The 20,908-nt window shown below is 44.4% G+C and overlaps 1 protein-coding gene across 1 annotated transcript; it reads left to right on the top strand.

The window, feature by feature from the left end:
* Positions 1–451: 451 nt before the first annotated feature.
* get4 (guided entry of tail-anchored proteins factor 4) lies at positions 452–19,780 on the top strand. The gene is made up of 9 exons (XM_080789522.1): positions 452–758; positions 3,876–3,954; positions 4,953–5,034; positions 5,160–5,309; positions 6,386–6,524; positions 9,774–9,914; positions 13,853–13,928; positions 14,277–14,349; positions 16,583–19,780. Exons 1-9 carry the CDS (start codon positions 589–591, stop codon positions 16,675–16,677), a joined length of 1,005 nt encoding a protein of 334 aa, XP_080645648.1. The 5' UTR covers positions 452–588; the 3' UTR covers positions 16,678–19,780.
* The last annotated feature ends 1,128 nt before the right edge of the window (positions 19,781–20,908 follow it).

Raw genomic sequence — 20,908 nt, 5'->3', positions numbered from 1 at the left:
TTGAGTTGTCTTCACTTTTGGTGAGTCGCCTTCACTTTCCGGGGTGAGTTCTCAGTCGTCTTCACTTTCCGGGGTGAGTTTTCAGAGAGAACTCACCCCGGAAAGTGAAGACGACTCACCAAAAGTGAAGACATCTCACCGGGGTGAGTCATCCGGTATTCCACTGATTAACCTTTGAGACAAAATACACATCACACACACAGCCCTTGCAGTTTATGTTTTAAGTATTGCATTATTTATTGTTTAAAATGTTTGACTTGTGTGGACTCCCTTCTTTTTTACCATGACACACACACACACACATACACACACACACACACACACGCACGCACGCACGCACGCACGCACTCACACACACACACACACACACACACACACACACACACACTTTCCGTATCCGCTGTGTAGACAGACAACAGACCGGATCAGAGTCATAAAAACACTACTACGGCAAGCGCGAAGGGGCGTGTTGTCGTGTTGCGTGTGAACGGAGCAGCGCATCGCATCGTGCTGCTACTGGGCAGAGGCAGAGCAGACAGACCAGAGAGGCAGAGCACCAGAGCTAGCAGGCAGACAGAACAAACAACCATGTCGTCGGAGCAGGAGGCCCAGCTCCGCTGCTCCTCCGCCACCATCACGGCCAGCAGCGCCGCCAGGAACCGCGGCGGCGTGCAGCGGGTGGAAGGCAAGCTGCGCGCCAGCGTGGAGAAGGGAGACTACTACGAGGCGCACCAGATGTACAGGACGCTGTTCTTTAGGTGAGGAAGAACAACAACAAACTGTCTCTTCTGTGTTCAAGTTTATAATCATCTGTATGTGTGTGTGTGTGTGTGTGTGTGTGTTAGCCACTAGCCAGGCGGGCCTCCTCTTGTCTGCCTGTGTGCAGTGTTGCCATGTTTTGTTGCGAGAGAGAAATAAGCAACCGGGTCTATGAAAACGAGCCCAAAAGCAAGTGTAGCAGAGTGGCTCAGAGTCTCAGTCTGATCATGATGGCCTAAAAAGTCTAATATCTCCCCCAGTCCATGGGGATATCCCTTTGGTCTAGTGGTTAAGATGTTGGACTTTAACGCGGGAGACCCGAGTTCGAATCCCCCCAGGCGTTACACAAGCAACTTGATTGATTGAAATATTTATTAACAGTTTGCAGAATTACAGTACATTTCAAGCACAAACTCAATACAAAGACTGTTAACTGTGAGTGGACAACCCAATTAAGCATTACACTTGTTTACAAGCGGGTCCACCATGTTCACTGCACTAGGCCAGTGGTTCCCAAACTTTTTCATGTCAATGACCCCCAATTTGGCACTAATTTCCCCCCCAGATTTAGATTTTTATAGCTCTAGTAGTGATTGTCAACCAGTTTAATTTCAAGGACCCCCCTGTTTGACATCCATTAGTCTACGGACCCCCATTTAATGGCATTTATATCTCTGGGGCCCCCAATTTATATTGTAAAATCAATGTTAATTTAATTCTTGAGAGTGTACAATGGACCCGGGGCCGTTAGGGTCCTTTTGTTTCCATTTGTAGTTTGTACACACTCAAAGTTATCGGGTCCATTTGGTTCCATTTGTACACTCTCAGAGTTACATTGGGTTCCAAACTATCATTTAGCTGGGGACCCCCTGAAACTCTCCAAGGGAACCACTACACTAGGCTATTTTCAAAACTATCATGGAAGAAAAAAAAATAACAATGTGGAATATTCTTTATGAAACATTGTAACAACAGTACTCTTGTATGGGGGTGTTCCTGTGACAAATGCATTAATCTGGGCTCAGGGGGGTGTCCTTGACATGAACATGTGAGAATCACTGGTTTAAACGATTAGGAAACAAGCCCAAATAAATAAACTACTGTACTTAATGAAAAAGCCCCAAAAACAGCAAACAATATTTACAAGCAACTTTACAGGAAAAACAAGCCCAAAGTCGCTTATAATAAGCTGACATGGCAACACTGCCCTGTGTGTTCCTTCCTTCCAGATCTTTCTGCCTGTCAAACGTGCTTCCACCGTTGCTCGTTTGTCATTGGCGGTGCGGCGACGGGAGCCCGCCCAACCAGGGCGCCTCCGTGTTTCTTATTGGCTAGTAGTTTGTGTGCGTCATGTGTTTTAATGTCACATAATGGCACCGCTAGCAGTAGCTAGGTGGCTAACTAGCTACGTGGTTTTAGCGTCAGACTGACGCTTGCAAAGACAGCTTTATGAGTTTTTACTGGAAAGGTTTTATGTATAAATGTAATGTCTGACTATTATGAGAAGGCCACAGTCAGACAAGACAATGTGAGACAGACAGACGGTATGGAAGCCGAGAGACAAGTGTAGGAGGGACAGGCTGTCCAGCTGACAGGGAGGCAGTGTAGGAGAGACAGACAGTAGGACAGCTGAGATGGAGACAGTGTAGGAGAGACAGACAGGACAGCTGAGAGGGAGACAGTGTAGGTAGGAGAGACACAGTAGGACACCTGAGAGGGAGACAGTGTAGTAGAGACAGACAGTAGGACAGCTGATGGGGAGACAGTGTAGGAGAGACAGCTGGCCAACTGACTGGGAGACAGTGTAGGAGAGACAGACAGTAGGACAGCTGAGAGGGAGACAGTGTAGGAGAGACTGACAGTAGGACAGTTGACAAGGCTCCAGACTTCCCAAAACAAACTGGTCAGGCTACTACTTGGCCTCACTCCCCGAACCCACCTCACCCCTGCCCACTTTGACAGGCTGGAATGGCTTAGGGTTGACGACTGAGTACAGCATCTTGCAATGGGTCTGGTCCACAATATTCGACATGTACCTGTCTAAATACTTCCTTTATGTCAACAAAGTCCACACCCACAACACCAGAGGGAGTTCAACTAACCATGTGCAACCCAGATTCGGTACAAACAAGAGACTTAGTTCATTTCGCTCCTATGCCACTAAAATGTGGAATGCCAACAGTCATTAAGACATGCAAATCTCTTGACTCCTTCAAAACCGCTCTCAAAGGGCACCTACGGACGGCTGCAATTCGAAACTGGCCCCCGTAAAATCTGAATCCCCCACCCACCCTTTGTCTCCTTCACTGTATGTTTTTTCTCCTGTTATTTACCCCCTCTATGATGATTTCCTGTTTTTGGCTTTATAGAAGTGTATATTTGTACGTCTCTAAATGTTATGATGAATTGAAAGAGGTGGACTCTCTTGTAAACAAGTGTAATGCTTTATTGGATCGTCCACTCACAGTTGACAGTTTTTGTATTGAGTTGCGCTTGACCTACTGTAATTCTGAAAACTGTTACTAAATACTTTCAATCAATCACTGACAGGGAGACAGTGTAGGAGAGACAGACTGGCCAGCTGACAGGCAGACAGCCGAGAGACAGTAGGGAAGTTGACAGGGAGACAGTGCAGAAGAGACAGACGGTATAGGAAAGTTTACAGGGAGACAGTGCAGGAGCTGGGTTTCCAAGGCTAGTGTAGGAGAGACTGACAGTAGGAAAGCTGAGATAGAGACTGTAGGAGAGACAGACAGGAAGCTGAGAGGAGAGACACACAGGTGAAAAGCTGAGAGTGAGACGGTGTAGGAGACACAGAGCGTAGCGTAGGAATGCTGAGAAACAGACCCTACTCGTAGTAAAGCTAAGAGGGAGATGGTGTAGGAGAGAGAGAGAGAGACCATAGGAAACCCGAGAAAAAATGTCTCGGTATGTAGCACCTGGGTTGTATAATTAAATGAACGCAGCAATGTGACTTATTTCCTCTCGTGTTTGTTAAATGTGTTACTGTACACAATGAATCCAGCTTGACTCTGTGCATGGTGGTAAAACTTCAATGCTATCCTGTAGCTTCCTCAAATACTGACGCATACATACCTGTCCCTCCTCCCACACAGGTATATGTCACAGGCCAAGCATGCAGAGGCCAGAGAGCTGATGTACAACGGTGCAATACTATTCTTCAGCTATAACCAGGTACACGTGGTGTGTCAGCTACTGGCACTGACTTGTTCACTGTGGTGTCATTCTAAATTCAAGTAAAAATGCTGCGTTCGCACTGGCAGATGCAAAGATTCTCCATTAACTTTTCAACCGGACAACATCCTTGTAAAGCTTTAATAATAGCTTTTTTTTTTTATAGACGCTTTTGTTAGAGACATCATCTTAGCACGGAATGTTTTAGTGGCTTTTGCAGCAGCTATAAACGTCAGATGCTTCTTCGTGTCGCCGGCTTCCATTGAAAATGAATGGTAGACCGTATCTTTTAATCTGCCCCGTGTGAACGCAGCACAAGAGGTGCATATTTTATACTATCGTAGAATCTTCCTTTCTCTCTCTCACTCTCACTCTTTTATAAGTTGAGTTAGGAGCACTTCAAGTTCAACCACTATACTGTGTGTGTGATCACCATGATATTGGAGGTGGTGCAGGGATACCTGTCCAGCCCCGCAGAGACTAGCCGCGGTGGGCTTAGAATACACCGCAGTGCAGCCGGCTTGACTGATTGTCTGTAGGAACACGACCCGCTGTGTTTAGGGGAAATCATTTTGATTAGTTGATTTGAGCCCCCCCAATCCAACCCATTGATGCCGATTGCCAAGCAGGGAGGCATTGGCTCCCATTTTTAGAGTCTTCGGTATGACCCGGGCGGGGATCGAACCACGACCTCCCAGTTTCAGGGCGGACACTCTATAACCACGAGGCCACTGGTTATGACTAAATTGCGAGAAAAAAAAAAAAAGGGGGTAAAAAATAATTGGCTATTTGTGCAGACGGTTCATTATTGCATACTACGCATTGATTGACCTTTTGCATGCATGGTAGATGCAATGATCTGGACTTCTCTTTTCAACCCCTAGTACATGAATTTTATTAAATGACATGTTTTTAATGCAAATTCTCTTGTATTCTTTTTCTTCTTCTTTTTTTTTTTTTTTACTAATTCTGTTTCGCCTGCCCATGTTCTTCCGTAGCAAAACAGTGCAGCCGATCTCTCCATGCTGGTACTAGAGTCATTGGAGAAATCGGAGACAAAAGTCGAAGAGGAAATCATAGGTGAGCGATTTCCCTCCCTCCTCAATCAGAAAGCTCTGTGTGGTTGCAGTCACTGACGTGTGTGTGTGTGTGTGTGTGCGTGTGTGTGTGTGTGTGTGTGTGTGTGTGTGTGTGTGTGCGTGCAGAACATCTGGCTAAGTTATTCAGCTTGACGGACCCCAACTCCCCAGAGAGAGTAGCATTCGTGTCCAGAGCCCTCAAATGGTCGACGGGCGGTTCGAGCAAGCTGGGCCACCCCAAATTCCACCAGCTGATGGCTGTCACCTTGTGGAAAGGTACGGTTGCGTTTCAACTCAACAACACACAGGCTCTTAACCCATTCTGACCTGAGATCAGATTCATACGAGGTTTCCACTGGGACACACACTGGTCTGATTAACCCATTCTGACCTGAGATCAGATTCTATAAAAATGTCAGTCGCTCTTCGATTTTTGCAAAAATAGCAGACCTACAAGCTCGTAGCGCGCCACTCGGTGGCGCGCTATGAGCTTGTAGATCTGCTATTTTTCAATAGCTAAAGCATGACATGATGGCGACACCAAAATGGGTTCCCGTTCAGAATGGGTTAATGCACAGGCCACACGGCGGCCACATTGGAAGGAAATTGAGCCTCTTCTTCACTTCCTTCACAGTTGTTACCAATGACATTAAGTATTAACCCATTTAGACCTATAAGTTCGATTCTACAAATGTATTCTAAAAATCATGACAGTTTTCTGGAAAAAAAACAACTCATGTTTCTATGTCAGTGGTGCTCATCCTTTTTCATGTCAAGGACCACCAGAATTATCCGTATTTGGTGATGCTTGCGGAAGTCGACTTCGTCTCGTTCCTGACCTGCATCACTGTCGTGGCGATAATCACGTTAACCCACACCCTCTCGTGTAATATTGCTTAAGTATCATCGGTAACTCCTACAGTATGAAAGAAGTAAGGAAGAGAACAGCCTTTTTTTCCCCAATGTGGCTGCAGTGCATTTAGCGTTATACATCATCATGCATCACATTCCGTGCTCAGCCAATCAAACCATCGCTATGGCGTACACATATTGCTCAGCCAATCAAACCGTCGCTATGGGGTACACACAAACACACAAAGCTGGGCATAGGAGTGAGGGGGCTCCTATATCATCATCACCTAACATGTCGATTTGCTCAGACACATGGCGTAAATTCTCCATTCATCGTCGATGGGAATTGAATGTTTGTCTAAGACGAGAATCACTAATGGCTGAATATTAGGAGGGGCTATAGCGCCCCTCAAAGAAAAAAAAAAGCGGAAGCTCTGTATTGATACTTAGTCAATCGAGATGGTATTAATTATTTATTAAAAAACTAATCTTAATTCCAGAGCAAAACTACAGCGAGTCTCGCTACCACTTCCTCCACTCGTCGGACGGGGAGGGCTGTGCCCAGATGTTGGTGGAGTACTCTGCGGCGCGGGGCTTCAGGACCGAGGTGGACATGTTTGTGGTGCAAGCCGTCCTACAGTAAGTCAGCCACTGCTTCCTGGTCTGTTGGTCTCTCTCTCTCTCTCTCTCCATGTCGTCCTCAGACGAGCACTCCATCGGCGTCTCCAGTCATCTCGGTTCTCCATACATCTCTGACCAGCTCATTTGTGCTTTATGCACCAGCTTCTTTCTTTAGTGCGTCCACATAGGTAGGTGTGGGACGTCCTCTCGATCGATGCCCGTGTGTTGGTTCCCACAGTACAAGCTTTTTGGCCCGGAGTTCTTGTTGTCTGTGACAGTGGCCAGCTAGTCTCATCCTCCTCGCTGCTATCTTCTCTGTTACACTTGGTAATGCCCCATACTGACGCTTGTTGCTTGGTTGGTCTGTTAATTGTGTAGTTAAAACCCATTGAGACCTGAGACCAGATTCTACTGATTTCTTTTTTCACAAAAAATTCAAAAATAGCAGACCTACACGCTCACGAGTGCAGCGCTATGAGCTTGTAGATCTGCTATTTTTCAACAGCTAAAGTTTAAAATAAGTTTAAAATAATGGTTAAAGTGGTTAAAAGCTATAAGGTGACACAGATGTCACAGAGGTCTAAATGGGTTAACCTCTAGTCTGGAATATACCTACCTACAGTAGGTGCTGGCCTGGGATCAGATCCCACCAGAGCCTTCTCTGCTGAGTCTCTCCCACAGCGTTTCCCTCTGCTGTCTTGCTACGATGTCTACTCACTCTCTCCTACGCTGTTTGATTGAATACGTTATTTAATTTGTCCACCTCTCAAGCTTTCGTATTTCTAGTGTCTGTCTCAGCTAAATGGAATCAGTATGAAAGGTTAGTGGGAAGAATGCCCACTACAATGGGGATATTCCAATACTGGTCTAGAGCACTGAAGTCTGATCGGTAGAGGGCGCAAATGCACAGGTTCATGTACTTTTTATTTGCATTGTAATCCCCATAGGGGGGGATTTTAGATCGCCTCGTATAAGAACTGTGTTTGAAAAAATAAACATGTCATCCCGGGCCGTTTCACTCTTATGGATATGAAGAATCAACTAGGGATGGGTCCGATTAATCGATTATCGTTAATAGGACCCGAAATCGATGATGAAAATTAATAATCGATAATCGTATTTTTTTGTTAATTGTTAATCATCTACATCAGGGGTTCCCAAACTTTTTTGACTTAGGTACCCCTTGGGGGGAAGATTTATTTTTTATTTTATTTGTAGGGTTCATAAAAAAAAAATATATATTTTAAAAAAAAGTCCCCCCCCCCCTCCCCCCCCAAAAAAACCGATTAATCGTTAATATTGAATTATACAAATCGATTTTCATTTTGGACACATTTACACATCCCTAGAATCAACAGACTGAGAGAAAACGCTAATGTTTCTGCTACTGAATTAGTTACATTTTCGCTAGAAACAGACTATCATATACAGTATGAGGGACTGACTGTCATAAACGATACAGAGACACCTCCCTGACAATAACGCAGAGACAGCTATTTTTTTTTGGGACCACAATGCTTATATGAGACTATTCTAAGATGACCCAATGTTATTCTCCACAGAGAAATTACTTCTATGAACCAGGGGATGAGCGAGTGACGTCAGGACTTCAGCGCTCAATTATTATCAGGGCAAAAAACTGGATATTATAATATCCTTAACTGAGGGGTTTATACAACAGACCAATCGGCTCAGCTGATCCAAACCTAGTCCAAACCCTGCAACTGTCACCGAGAGAGACCTTGCAATGTGAGGAACTCCATTCCGTTGGTAACCTTCACAGCTTCGGGGAACGGTTAGATATTGAGCCGATGGATCTGTCCCACCATCACTATCTGGGAGTCCCTGCAGGATGGAGAGGGAGTGTTCCTCTCCGACGGCAATGTGCATTTATTAACTCCGTGTTGATGATCAAATGCTCGCGTCTTTGTGAGTCAAATAAAGCTTTTGGTCATGTAATGATCGCACTCGCCTTTCATCGTTGCCCTTGCATACTGTAATCCAACCGCCGTCAGTCGTGTTGCTCCTGAGTTTGGGGAACGACGAAGTGTCTGGGTGGCGATGTATTAATTTATATCGTACTGTTTGCCCTTCAGGTTTAAATAAAAGTCCCTTTACAAGAGCATTCTCGCACACACACACACACACACACACACACACACACACACACACACAGACTGTATGTCTGTTTGTGGATCAGTTCTGTGCCTGTCAGCAGGTCTGTCCCACTCCGCTTTCACAGTCACAACCTTTGCCATTCTCTCTCTTGTCTATTATATCCTCTTTTATCCGTCATGTCCTCTTTGACTCTTCTGTCTCTTCCTCTTTTTATCTGCAATCTTAATTTTGTTTTTCTCTTTGGCGCGCTCTCTCTCTCTCTCTCTCTCTCTCTCTCTCTCTCTCCTCTCTCTCTCTCAACCACAAGTTTGCCAGTTCGAACCCCCCCCCCCCCCCCCAGAGTTACTGTCGAAGTGTCCTTGCTGGTTTGTGCCTTGCATGGTTTCTGCCACCATCTGTGTGTGTGTGTGTGTGTGTGTGTGTGTGTGTGTGTGTGTGTGTGTGTGTGAATGGGACAATACACATACACAATCTATGTAAAGGCGCTATATAAATGCACCCTTTACCATTTTTTTCCACCAATCTCTGTTCCTTTCACCTTCACCCTCCCCTGTCCATCCCTCACTCCTGACCTCCTGTCCTGTCCTCTCCTCCACCCATAGGTTTCTGGGTCTGACTCCTGACCTCCTCCTCTCCTCCACCCACAGGTTTCTGTGTCTGAAGAACAAGACCAGTGCTTCCACCCCTGACCTCCTCCTCTCCTCTCCTCCACCCACAGGTTTCTGTGTCTGAAGAACAAGACCAGTGCTTCCACCCCTGACCTCCTCCTCTCCTCTCCTCCACCCACAGGTTTCTGTGTCTGAAGAACAAGACCAGTGCTTCCACCCCTGACCTCCTCCTCTCCTCTCCTCCACCCACAGGTTTCTGTGTCTGAAGAACAAGACCAGTGCTTCCACCCCTGACCTCCTCCTCTCCTCTCCTCCACCCACAGGTTTCTGTGTCTGAAGAACAAGACCAGTGCTTCCACCCCTGACCTCCTCCTCTCCTCTCCTCCACCCACAGGTTTCTGTGTCTGAAGAACAAGACCAGTGCTTCCACCCCTGACCTCCTCCTCTCCTCTCCTCTCCTCCTCCCACAGGTTTCTGTGTCTGAAGAACAAGACCAGTGCTTCCACCCCTGACCTCCTCCTCTCCTCTCCTCCACCCACAGGTTTCTGTGTCTGAAGAACAAGACCAGTGCTTCCACGGTGTTCGAGACGTACACAGAGAAGCATCCGTCCATAGAGAAGGGTCCCCCGTTCGTTCAACCTCTCCTCAACTTCATCTGGTTTCTCCTGCTGGCTGTGGACGGGTGAGGGGCCACTTTCACATTGTTTGTCAAAAGAACCCTCCTGTAGATCTTTAAAGATTTTTGTCATGTTTTGTTTATTATCTACTTTACCATTGCCGACCTGATTATTATTTGTTCCCTCAAGAAATGCATTTTTGAATTTTAAGTTCCTCTTGAAAATGGTATTTGGTTTAAATGTGACCTTCTCTCTTTCACACTCCATCTGTACAACGCCTTTTGTGAGAATCGATCTGCTAGTCCCATAAGTAAAGTGGTCTAGAAAGCTTTAGGATCGGATGGGGCAACTGGATGGATACTGAAGGTCTTCCGGAGTCAAGAATCTCGCACTCTAAAGCATGCAAATAAGACGGAGCCCCGAACCGATGCAAAACGGTTCCGTTTCTTATATTCCAAAACGACAAACAACAAAATGTGATAAATGAAAAGTGCTCGGTGCTCAAAAAAAGGACTTTAAAGCAGACTTTTCATGAGAGCATCACATCATCGGTGCTCAGAGTTAATGAAAGGCCTAATATGGGAGGATTAATTAACTAGGTGTTTCTAAAGGCCTATCCATCCATACCCAAGTTTTAGGTGATCAGGTGATCTTGTCTGCTGATACTAACGACAATATGCCACTCTGACATACTTATTTTAAACATAAGAAGCATATATATATATATATATATATATATATATATATATATATATATATATATATATATATATATATCAGTCACAAGGTCCACGAGGGCAGGCGGTGGCTCAGGGGTAGATTGGCCGTTCGAACCCTGTGGACTCCCCCAGAGTTGGCGTCGAAGTGTTCTTGAGCAAGACTCTGAACCCCTAATTGCTCCTGATGTGCTGGTTGGTGCCTCGCATGGCTTCCGCCGCCATCTGTGGGTGTGAGTGTGAGTGAATATGATTCACAATCTATGTAAAGCAAACCTTGGATGAAGGCGCTATATAAATGCACCATTTACCACGAGAATATGAAGTCCTACGGGTCGATCAGTGTCCAAGCGGTATGCTCGAGCACTGCTTATACGAAACCTGATCCTGGTTCTTTATCCCATTCTGACCTGAGATCAGATTCATACGAGGTTTCCACTGGACACACACTGGTCTGATGAACCCATTCTGACCTGAGATCAGATTCTAAAAATGTCAGTCGCTCTTCGAATTTTTCAAAAATAGCAGACCTACAAGCTCGTATCGCGCCACTCGGTGGCGCGATATGAGCTTGTAGATCTGCTATTTTTCAATAGGTAAAGCATAACATGATGCTAACACCAAAATGGGTGCCCGGTCAGAATGGGTTATTCATTCCAAGTGGATGTAATGGTCAAAGGCTGTCACACTTACTGTAACAAACATCAGTGTCGCTGGATCTAGCATAATAGGAGAGATTCTGTGTCTGTGAATCCATCTGAGGTCCGGTCTGTTGTGGCTGGGATCCTGTGCTGGTGCAACAAGAGCGTTTGACAGCATGTCTAGAGGTCAAGGTTACTTTATTTTGTAGGTGAGATGTGTCTTGGACCCAAAGACCCCCACTGCAGCATGCATGAATGCAATACATTACAATAGAAGACAATAGGTACACAGTGACTCATACAGCATATAAATAATACATAAACCACCCGAACATACCTAGTGCAAAAAAAAGGAAGAGAATAGTGGACAAGAGATCCAGTATATAAGTCATTTTACACTTGTTTGCATGCTGAAAATAGCCGATCTACAAGCTCACAACGCGTCGCTGTGAGCTTGTAGATCGGTGTAAAATCAGTCATTACGACGGCATCAAGGCCCACCAAAGCACATTTTTAGTAAAATCTCATGACATTTAGTCGACTAACACATTCCAGGTGACTCACTAAAATGTGACATGATGAATTCCTGTTCTGTTCTTTGACTACATAGAAGTGTCTACTTGTACGTCTCTAAATGTTTTGATGAATTGAACAATGTGGACCCTGTTGTAAACAAGTGTAATGCTTAATTGGGTCGTCCACTCACAGTCGACAGTCTCTGTATTGAGTTTGTGCTTAAAATGTACTGTAATTCTACAAACCGTTAATAAATATTTCAATCAATCAAACTAAAACTAAGTGAAAACTATTCAAGAGACTGTGACTAAAACTAAAATAGAAATGTGCTGCCAAAAACAACACTGCCTACACGGCACTGTTGGACCTGAATTGGTACTATTTATGCTGGCATAAATAGCAAGTACATATAATACTGTGTATAGGCTGAATTCCTGCTGCAGCTAATGGGTTCTATACAGCACAGGCTGATTTTTTGACCCTGAAGTGTATCATATAATGAATCGCTGTGGTTACACACCGGTTAAAATTCCCCATCTATATAAGCTCACGGCGTGTCACAAAATGTTAGCTATATATTATTGGCATTTTTAGAACCCCGCCGACGGCCATTCAGAAACACAGACGAGGACCTCTGGAATGCAGTGTCGGTGTCTCTCGCCCTCGGGGAAGCTTTGTTCGCCTATTCATGGAGATAAAGAGACGATCGATACCTGATGTTCATCCCATCAGTTTTCTAACCCCCCCCCCCCCCCCAGAAGCAAAGATTTGAGTTAAAAAACGTTCGCTCTGAAAGAATATATATTCAAAGAATTGCGGCGCATTTTCACGATATTTCAAAAAAATAGAGCAGAACTACAAGCTCGTAGCGCGGCACTCTATGAGCTTGTAGATCTGCTGTTTTTCAATAGCAAAAGTATTAAAACACCAAAAGGGGGTTCCCGTACACGCTCTTACATTTAAGAGCGTGTATCAAGCAAGCAAGCAAGCAGTGAACCGTGTGTAGCCAAGTGCGCTGATGTCCGTGGGGCAGAGCCACAGCAGACGGCTCTGCCTGTGATCCTGCCTGTGAACACAGCAGGGAAACGGTGTGGAAGTTTTTACTTTCAAGGCATTACCGTATTTTCATTACCGTATTGTCACTGGCACCGCCCAACGGGCAAATGCCTTGGTGTGTTCTGCTGGCTCGGAACGGTTTTAAAAGGCACATCCCAGGCAACCAACCGGTGGGCCATTCATGCACTTCATGAATTAGTTTTGACTATTCTCTAAGACTGCTAATGTATTAAGCTTATGTAGTGTTTGAAGTGACTAAAGCTCTCTGCACACGGAGCGCTTTATTCGGATTCTTAGCAGCGTTTCTCTGTCTGTTTTTCCGACAAAAAATGTAAAAAGAACCACCCGCTCATCCGCTGTAAAACTTCAGATCTGCGCACCATCAATGTATTTATTTAGCAAGCTTTCGGCCTACTGACCTTCCTCAGGCATCCGTCGGCTTTCCGAAAAACGTGCAACCACCTTTAAAGGTAGAGTCAGTGATTTCACTTAATTCAAATATCACTTATTTTTTTGTTTTGTTGTGATAATCCTCTCTACTATAGAGTGTGCTGACCATATAAGGAGTTCCTCCCTGTCCCCAGTTAACCCCTGGGGGTCAAAAAACCTTAGGTTTCGTTTTTTGTTCTCTATCCTGATTGGATGAAAGCTTGTGTCCCAAGGCAAAAACGAAACCTAAGGGTTTTTGACTGAAATCACTGACACCCCCTTTAATGTACTGACAATTTCTTCAACAAATTAAAAAACTAGACTAAAATGTTAGGGAGGGACTAGTGGACAAAAGATCCAGTATAAGTCATTTTACAATTGGTTGCATGCTGAAAATAGCCGATCTACAAGCCCACAACGCGTCGCTTGTAGATCTGCTATTTTCAGCAAATGACGACGCCATCATTACGAGTCACGACTGCATCGAGGCATAATTCCGAGACGATCGCGGCCATTCCAGGTGACTAAAATGTGACTAAAACTAAATAAACTATTCAAGAGACTAAATTTGCTGCCGAAAACAACACTGGTCTTATACACTCTAAATGAATACGGTTTCATGCGTCTACGTGTTGTCTCTCCTAGGGGGAAACTAACAGTCTTCACAGTGCTGTGTGAGCAGTATCAGCCCTCTTTGAAGAGGGACCCTATGTATAATGAGGTGAGATTTTATTATTATTAGTTATGGTGTGTACAGTAAATTTAAGAGTGTACTACAACTACAATTTGGTTGTACACACTAGTTACAAATGGATACATTGACACTGAGGTCTTTCTTTACTGTGTGATGATTTAACCCAATTAACTTTTTTATTTTTATTTTTACCATGACAAATTAATGCTGGAAATGTGTGTGACTTTTGAAAATCTGTTGCCTTGCCTGGCCCTGCAGAAAATACATCCATTTTGTTCCGGGAAATGCAGTTGTAAAATCATTAATGTGAACACTTTTGTGGTATCATTTTATGTGTGTGTGTGTGTGTGTGTGATGTGTCATTGTTGTCCTCAGTATTTGGACAGGATAGGACAGGTGTTCTTCGGAGTTCCACCCAAACAGTCCTCACAATATGGTGGATTGCTAGGTGAGTGCGTTTGTGTTTGGTGCGTGTGTGTGTGTGTGTGTGCGTGTGCGTGTGTGCAAGCTTGTGTGTACCGTGCATGCGTGAAGTTTTGTTTTGTTGCAAAATCCGCATGCGTGGTTATTTCTCTCAAAATGTTGCATGTTTCCTGGTGGCTAGCGGTGTGGTGGTGCTTGGATACGAGGCCAATCACAGCATCACAACAATCTGTATCAGCATGTCAAAAGCTAAGGGCCATCCACGCCAAGCACTGTGAATAATAGAGTCCAAATCACAATTAACGATGACGGTGATGAACGATGTGCAGCAGTATAATGACCAGTAAGACGCCCCGAGGGCGAGACGCGACCTCGTCCTTCACCGTGTCTGCCTGGGTGACGGCAGACTGCTGGGTGTGCGCTGGCGCTCTGGCATGGGGGGACAGCCAGTTCAACATATGGAATGTCAGAACAGTTCAGCTCCATATATGGAGATCTAAGGGTGGCAGCAAGGGGCATTGTACTGGCGCCCACAGCAGTTCATTTTACCGTTTTTTTTCCTCTGCGCAATTTTCCAGTCATTACGGTAACCTTCCCCAAACGTCTCACGCAGACTTGTATTGTCTGTATTGTAGTCGCGTTGCCATTTGCCAAGTGGTTTGATTATTTTGCGTTGCTTTGCCTCCTCCCTCCTCCTCCTCCTCCGCGCCACGCATACACGCACGCACTGACAGAGTAAACCGTGTGTAGCCCACACGCTGCTGCCTACTAGAGAGCACGCAGCTCTCACTCACTGACACTCGTGCCGGCTGGCGCGGTGCTTCAAGATTATTATCACACAGAGCCCGTGTGTTGAGACCAACGTGACTCGTCTTCATGGACATATGAGCTCGCAAAACAACACCACGCAACAGCATAGACTGCAGGACTCCTCCACCATTTACCACGCTATCGTCTGCTACGTTAGTTAGTTGACAAGAGTAAATTGTTTAAACGGCCAACGCTGGCCACGGCTAATATCGCCTAAAAAGCACCAGAGTGCTCTCACTGTACACCACGTGTCGCTCGCTTAATAATCATTTATTTCTGTATCAATGCGGACATAACGTGGTAAATGTTCATAAGCACACGATAATGTACAAAATGCTTTTTACACTTTGTGTTGACTTAACTCCAGAGTCCTCAGTCCTGCAGCCCCACAATGGAGAGATATCATCTGTCACTAACCTCTCTACAATGCCATAATGCCAGTCTAGCCTTAAAATCTACATTTATATGTTTTTCAATATATTACTTATATATAATATAGGCTTTTCTAAACCAAGCCCTCATTCAAAGGTTATGTAAGTACATTTTATTTATAAAGCACCTTTCGAAACAAAGTTAAAAGGTGCTGAACAATTTACACAGTATAAACAATAGAAGCAAATTAAAAACAAGGAACATATCACACAGTTGTGACAATATAATACAGTAGTGCAGTGAGCAGAACAAAAACAAACAAGGCAGAAAAGAAACGGGGCTATACAAATGAATGTAGGCTGTCTGTCATTGTATTTTCTGTGAATTAACACAGTTTAACCCAGTGATCCTCCTCAGCCATTTTAATTTTAAGGACCCCCAAATTAAATGTATATGAATTAGCCTAGGGTGTTAAAGGTTACAGACATGTTTACAATATTTTACAACAGTAGGTATTTTGTTATTTAAAGCTGTGATTATTTATTTAAGAAACAGTGTTCTGAACCAACGTACGCCTTGAATTATTATTCTTTTTTATCATCCTTAACCTTTACGCTAAAATAATTATAAATAAATTAAATTAATTACCGGGGACTTAAAATAATTGTTTTAATTTATGGCCTTCATGCCCTGACACTTGGCATTGTGCCCTCAAAAAGTTGACCACACTAAAGGCCAAGTGGCCTTGACACTAAAAGGATGAAATTCCAGGCCTGGTTAAGAGCATACTTTATCTCATGTCACCAAATCTGAGGATTAATTCCGAGCTGAAGATCGCTGCCATTATGAGACTATGGAGATCGGATGACCGTTTTTCAACTGTTTTTGTTTTCTCTCGGATGCCGTTTCAGGCCATAGGCGGCTGCCGTAAGAGGCGTCGTAACCCGTACATTTACGGGCGTGGCAGACGAGTGATTTATAGTTTGAACCCGTCTAATGACGCGTATGGCGTGAAATGTGTTGTGTTAATGTCTGTGCTTTCACACCTGTATCTAATCTGTGCGTGTGATTGCCAGGTAACCTGCTGAACAGCCTGATGGGTTCGGGTGAGGAAGAGGAGGGGGGCGAGGAGGCACTGCAGGAGGACAGCAGCCCCATAGAGCTGGACTGAGAGGAGAGGAGGTCGACTCCCCCAACACCTCCTCTGTGAGGGAGAGGGGGGGGGGGGGGTCCTTGTCTTATAGAGGGCGTGCTGTTTTCCTCTACACCCCCCCACACCCTCCTGCTGCCTACCATCTCGAACTTTGACCTTCGCCCCACCCACCCTGTGCCCTCCTACCCCCCCCCCCCCCCCCCCTCCTCCCACCCAAGGACTATTAAATGAGGACAGGAAGCGAAGGCCGTACGGTGGACTCCACGTTGCTCCCTGGAAGGAAAGAAACATGCTGCAATGGGCTATATGCAGCCAACACTTCCGCGTTCAGCTTCCTTGGTCTCAATTGCGCATGTTTCTTTCCTTCCAGGGAGCAACATGGAGTCCACCGTACGGTCTTCGCTTCCTAACCTTATTTAATTAAACTTGCTCCCGCCCACCCACCCAACCAACCAACCAGTCAGAAACCAGAACAAACATCAGGCCGGGCCAATAAGCACCCCCCTCTCTCTTAGCACTGCCTGGACTGACCGCGCCAAACTGCAAACTCTTCCTCTTCGATGATGATGATGATGATGACTATTAGAATAACTACGGAGTTAATATTATATATTCTTTTTATTTTTATTTCTTTAATTTGTTTTGGACGGTGGGTGGTTTGGGGGGGATGTTCTCTCATTCTCTGTGTGTGTGTGCGCGTGCGTGTAGGGCATTTTGGTTACCTGGATGAAAGAAAAAAAAAAGTCTTTACATTTCTTCCTTTTATTTTCTGCTTGACTCTTGGACAACGAATCGACCTAAACAAAACAAATGTGTTTTATGATGCAGCTGAAATTCAGGCACGCTTTCCTCCCCCTTGTTGTGAGTGGAGGTGTTGATTGTTAACCCGTTTAGGCCTGACGTCAAAATAAATTAAAAAAAAATCTTCTAAATCCTGACACTTTTCTGAAATACCGTATGTTTCTAAATCAGTGGTGCTCAATATTTCATGTCAAGGACCCCACAAATATGATGTAATTGTCCACCTACCCCCCATCTGAAAATAGGTTATTCCAGGGACCCCCCCATGAAGTAAAGATTTGAGTTTTAAATTGCATATCTACAAGCTCGTAGCACGGCACTCTGTGCCACGCTATGAGCTTGTAGATCTGCTATTTTTCAACAGCTAAAGTTTAAAATAGTGGTTAAAAGCTAATGTGACACACGCGTGTCCTCAGGTCTAAATGGGGTTAACTTCGAACACCACCCAGTAAACAATACAGTATGAGTATGTGTTGGGGTGGACATAATTTATGTCGACAATTAAATAAATACACAGCCAATTCCTCGGTGTACAAATTGAAACTTACAGATATACCTTTGGTTCCATTTGTATTGTAATTTAACTGTGTACACAAGTTGCTTTATTCCAAAGTTTTTAAATGCTGACATAGCATTTTGCACTTGCAAAGGCTAAACAACACGGCGAAAAAATAATCCACCTGAACCATCTCGTTTATTTATTTTAAGTGCTTTCCCATAGGCCCGGAGTAACTCGATGTATCCCCCAACACCAGGACAGGACGACCGTAAAGTTATTCTCTCAGCACCGAGTACTAATTTCTTCCTTTTTGTTTTGCGAGAACAACTTTTTAAGCGTCACTGTGCTTACATGCAGGGGGCAGCAGACGTGAAGCCTTGCACCTTTTTGTATAGCGCTCAGTCGCCCAGCTCTATTGTGGCTCAGCCGTCACTACGCTGTTCCCAGAGTAATCTAGTAAGAGAGTGGCGACACGTTTTGATCTCGCCGCAAAGCGCGGGTGCCTTTTGGGCTATAGTTCCAAACACTGGAACTATCCCATTGAGGTAGAATGAGCACGTCCGCATTCCGTTGTTACAATGGGAGTCAACGCTATAGTGTCGCCACTCTCGTGCTATTCCACTCGGGCTGTTCCTTTTCTACCGAGGAACCTTCCCCTTTCAGCAGGGAGTGTGAGGTAGACCGGTGAAGCCTCGCCTTCAGATTACACCGTGGCACAATTATTATGATTTTTTTGAACCCCGCTTCTGCTGATTGTATAAGAACAGCGTACAGTACAAGATAACTGTTACTGACATAGTGTCTTTTCATACAACTGGAGGGTGCGTGTGCGTGCGTGTGTGTGTCGGGGAATGTATACAGCATGCATTCTGCTCCGTTTAAATCAGTGGTTCCCAAAGTGGGGTCCTTGAGGCAGTTCCAGGGGGCCCCCAGCAAAATGATAGTTTGGAACCAAATGGGCCCTTATTGGTCTGTAACTCAGAGTTCAATTAACATTGATTTTACAATATAAATTGGGGTCTCGGAGAGAGAAATGCCATTAAATGGGGGTCCGTAGAATATTGCATGTCAAACTGAGGGTCCTCAGTCCATTACAATGGTTGAGAATCGGTGCTGGAGCCGTAAAAGTCTTTTGCAAATGGGGGTCCGCGGGCATGATATATAAGTGTCAATTTGGGGGTCCTTGACATGAAAATGTTTGGGAACCATTGGTTTAGATTGCCTCCTGTTTCAGGAGCCTCCTTCCCTTTTTTAAATTAACTTTGATTTCCAAATCTAAAATGCTGCTCTTATAGTTTGACTTTGCTGTGGTCTTACTTTAGTGTATTTTGACATGGAACAGTATTGTTTAAGTATACAATAAAAACAAAAACAAAGGTGTATTTTCAGGTGTGTAAAAACTAAAAACACAACATAAGGACACAAATATGCACATTCTGTATGTGTGTAGTTACACCACTGAAAGTACTTTTTTTTTTTTAACCAAGGTTTTCATGAATTGCTGAGTAATTTTGTGTACTTAAAGTACTTTGCCTTTAGTTAATTAATATGCCAAAATAATGCCACTGTAAAGGGTTATATTAAGTTCTTTGCTTTTGGTTCATAACGTCATTGGAGCCGAGCGTGACCAATGACTATGCCACCAATTAAAGCGTGATGGAAGCGCCTCAGCACACAGGTGCGTCGTCTTTGTATTGAGGAGTGTTACCAATATGTAGGTGTTTGGTTCTTTGTTTTTTGGTAGAAACTTGTCCTTCAGTCTAATGTCCGTGTCTAACACAGACAACTTTGTATTTACAACAACGCGCACACCAAAACGTCTGGAAATGTCTGTCTTTATTTCCTTTTGTTTTGTTTTCTTTCTTTTGGGTGAACTCAGGTGAAATGGGGGGGGGGGACAGCAAAGCCTTGCTGTATTTCAGTGGCTCTCAAAGTGTGGTCGAGGGGACCCGGCCTCATGGTTCCTCGAGGAGGGGGGGTTCCTAAAATGGCCTCTTTTACAGGGCTTGTAACTCTGATGGGGTTTGGTTTTATTCCTTGCTCTTAAGGAGAGCGAGTCAACTAACTGTGATGAAGCCCTATAGCCATGAAGCCATGATGGGAGCACATTCGCATGATGTCATAATGTACAGTACATATAGGGCTGAGGGTTTTGGATGGAATTCCTTCTCCAACAATGCAGATATTTGCAATATTGTCTCAAGAATGCCTGATTTCACCTTGTTTCGTTCAGTATTGAGTTTCATTTGTCACAGTACTGATATCCGCAGACAGTACAATAACACCAATATAGGCTGGCAGGTTTTGTTGGTTGGATTTTTAGTGACTATACAAATAATAATAATAATATGCTTCAGAACTTCTCAAGGGGTAGTAGAGCTCACAGACAAACGTTTTATTTTTTTCTGTTAAGGGATTTACTGATGGAGTGATGAAAGCTGTGAGTATGTCTATTTTCTAGTATTTAACTTGTTTTTTTGTTGTTGAAGGGAACAGCTGGCTTTTGCTGTAGAAACCCTGATAGCATTGGTTTTAGTGAATGTATATAGTGTACACACGCTCCACTGCAGTGTTTCTCAACTCCGGTGTTGGAGACAAGTACAGTACAAGTACAGTACGTAGTACAGAGACTTTTCTAATCTACCACCCAGCTAATTGCATTCCCCAGGAGTTTCAAGATACAAATTAGTCCCAAATTAAACCAGGTCAGAAGTACTGGAGAAAGTCCAGGAGTTCAGAGCATCTGCTCTGGTGTGTGACTGACTTGTGTCATGCTTTGTGTTAACCACATTATAACACTCGCATCCCTATATGGGGCATTCTCAAAGAAATAACCTAGTCATATATATATATATACTTCATTTGTACATACTCTACTACACCGGTGTTTAATTTGCGGACAAAATATCTAGAAGATCAGATCTACAAGCTCAACACGTCGTGCAACGT

This window comes from Protomyctophum bolini (genome assembly GCF_963924005.1).
Source record: "Protomyctophum bolini genome assembly, chromosome: 18".
NCBI classification, from domain to species: Eukaryota; Metazoa; Chordata; class Actinopteri; order Myctophiformes; family Myctophidae; genus Protomyctophum; species Protomyctophum bolini.
This window is presented reverse-complemented; position numbering and strand designations above follow the sequence as displayed.

What these genes read in the sequence shown, in the direction of transcription:
- get4 (XM_080789522.1), top strand. Translation starts at nt 589, where the DNA reads ATGTCGTCGGAGCAGGAGGCCCAGCTCCGCTGCTCCTCCGCCACCATC. An exon ending in AGTCGAAGAGGAAATCATAG is followed by an intron (nt 5,035 to 5,159) that starts GTGAGCGATTTC and finishes GTGTGCGTGCAG; the next exon opens with AACATCTGGCTAAGTTATTC. An exon ending in GGCTGTCACCTTGTGGAAAG is followed by an intron (nt 5,310 to 6,385) that starts GTACGGTTGCGT and finishes TCTTAATTCCAG; the next exon opens with AGCAAAACTACAGCGAGTCT.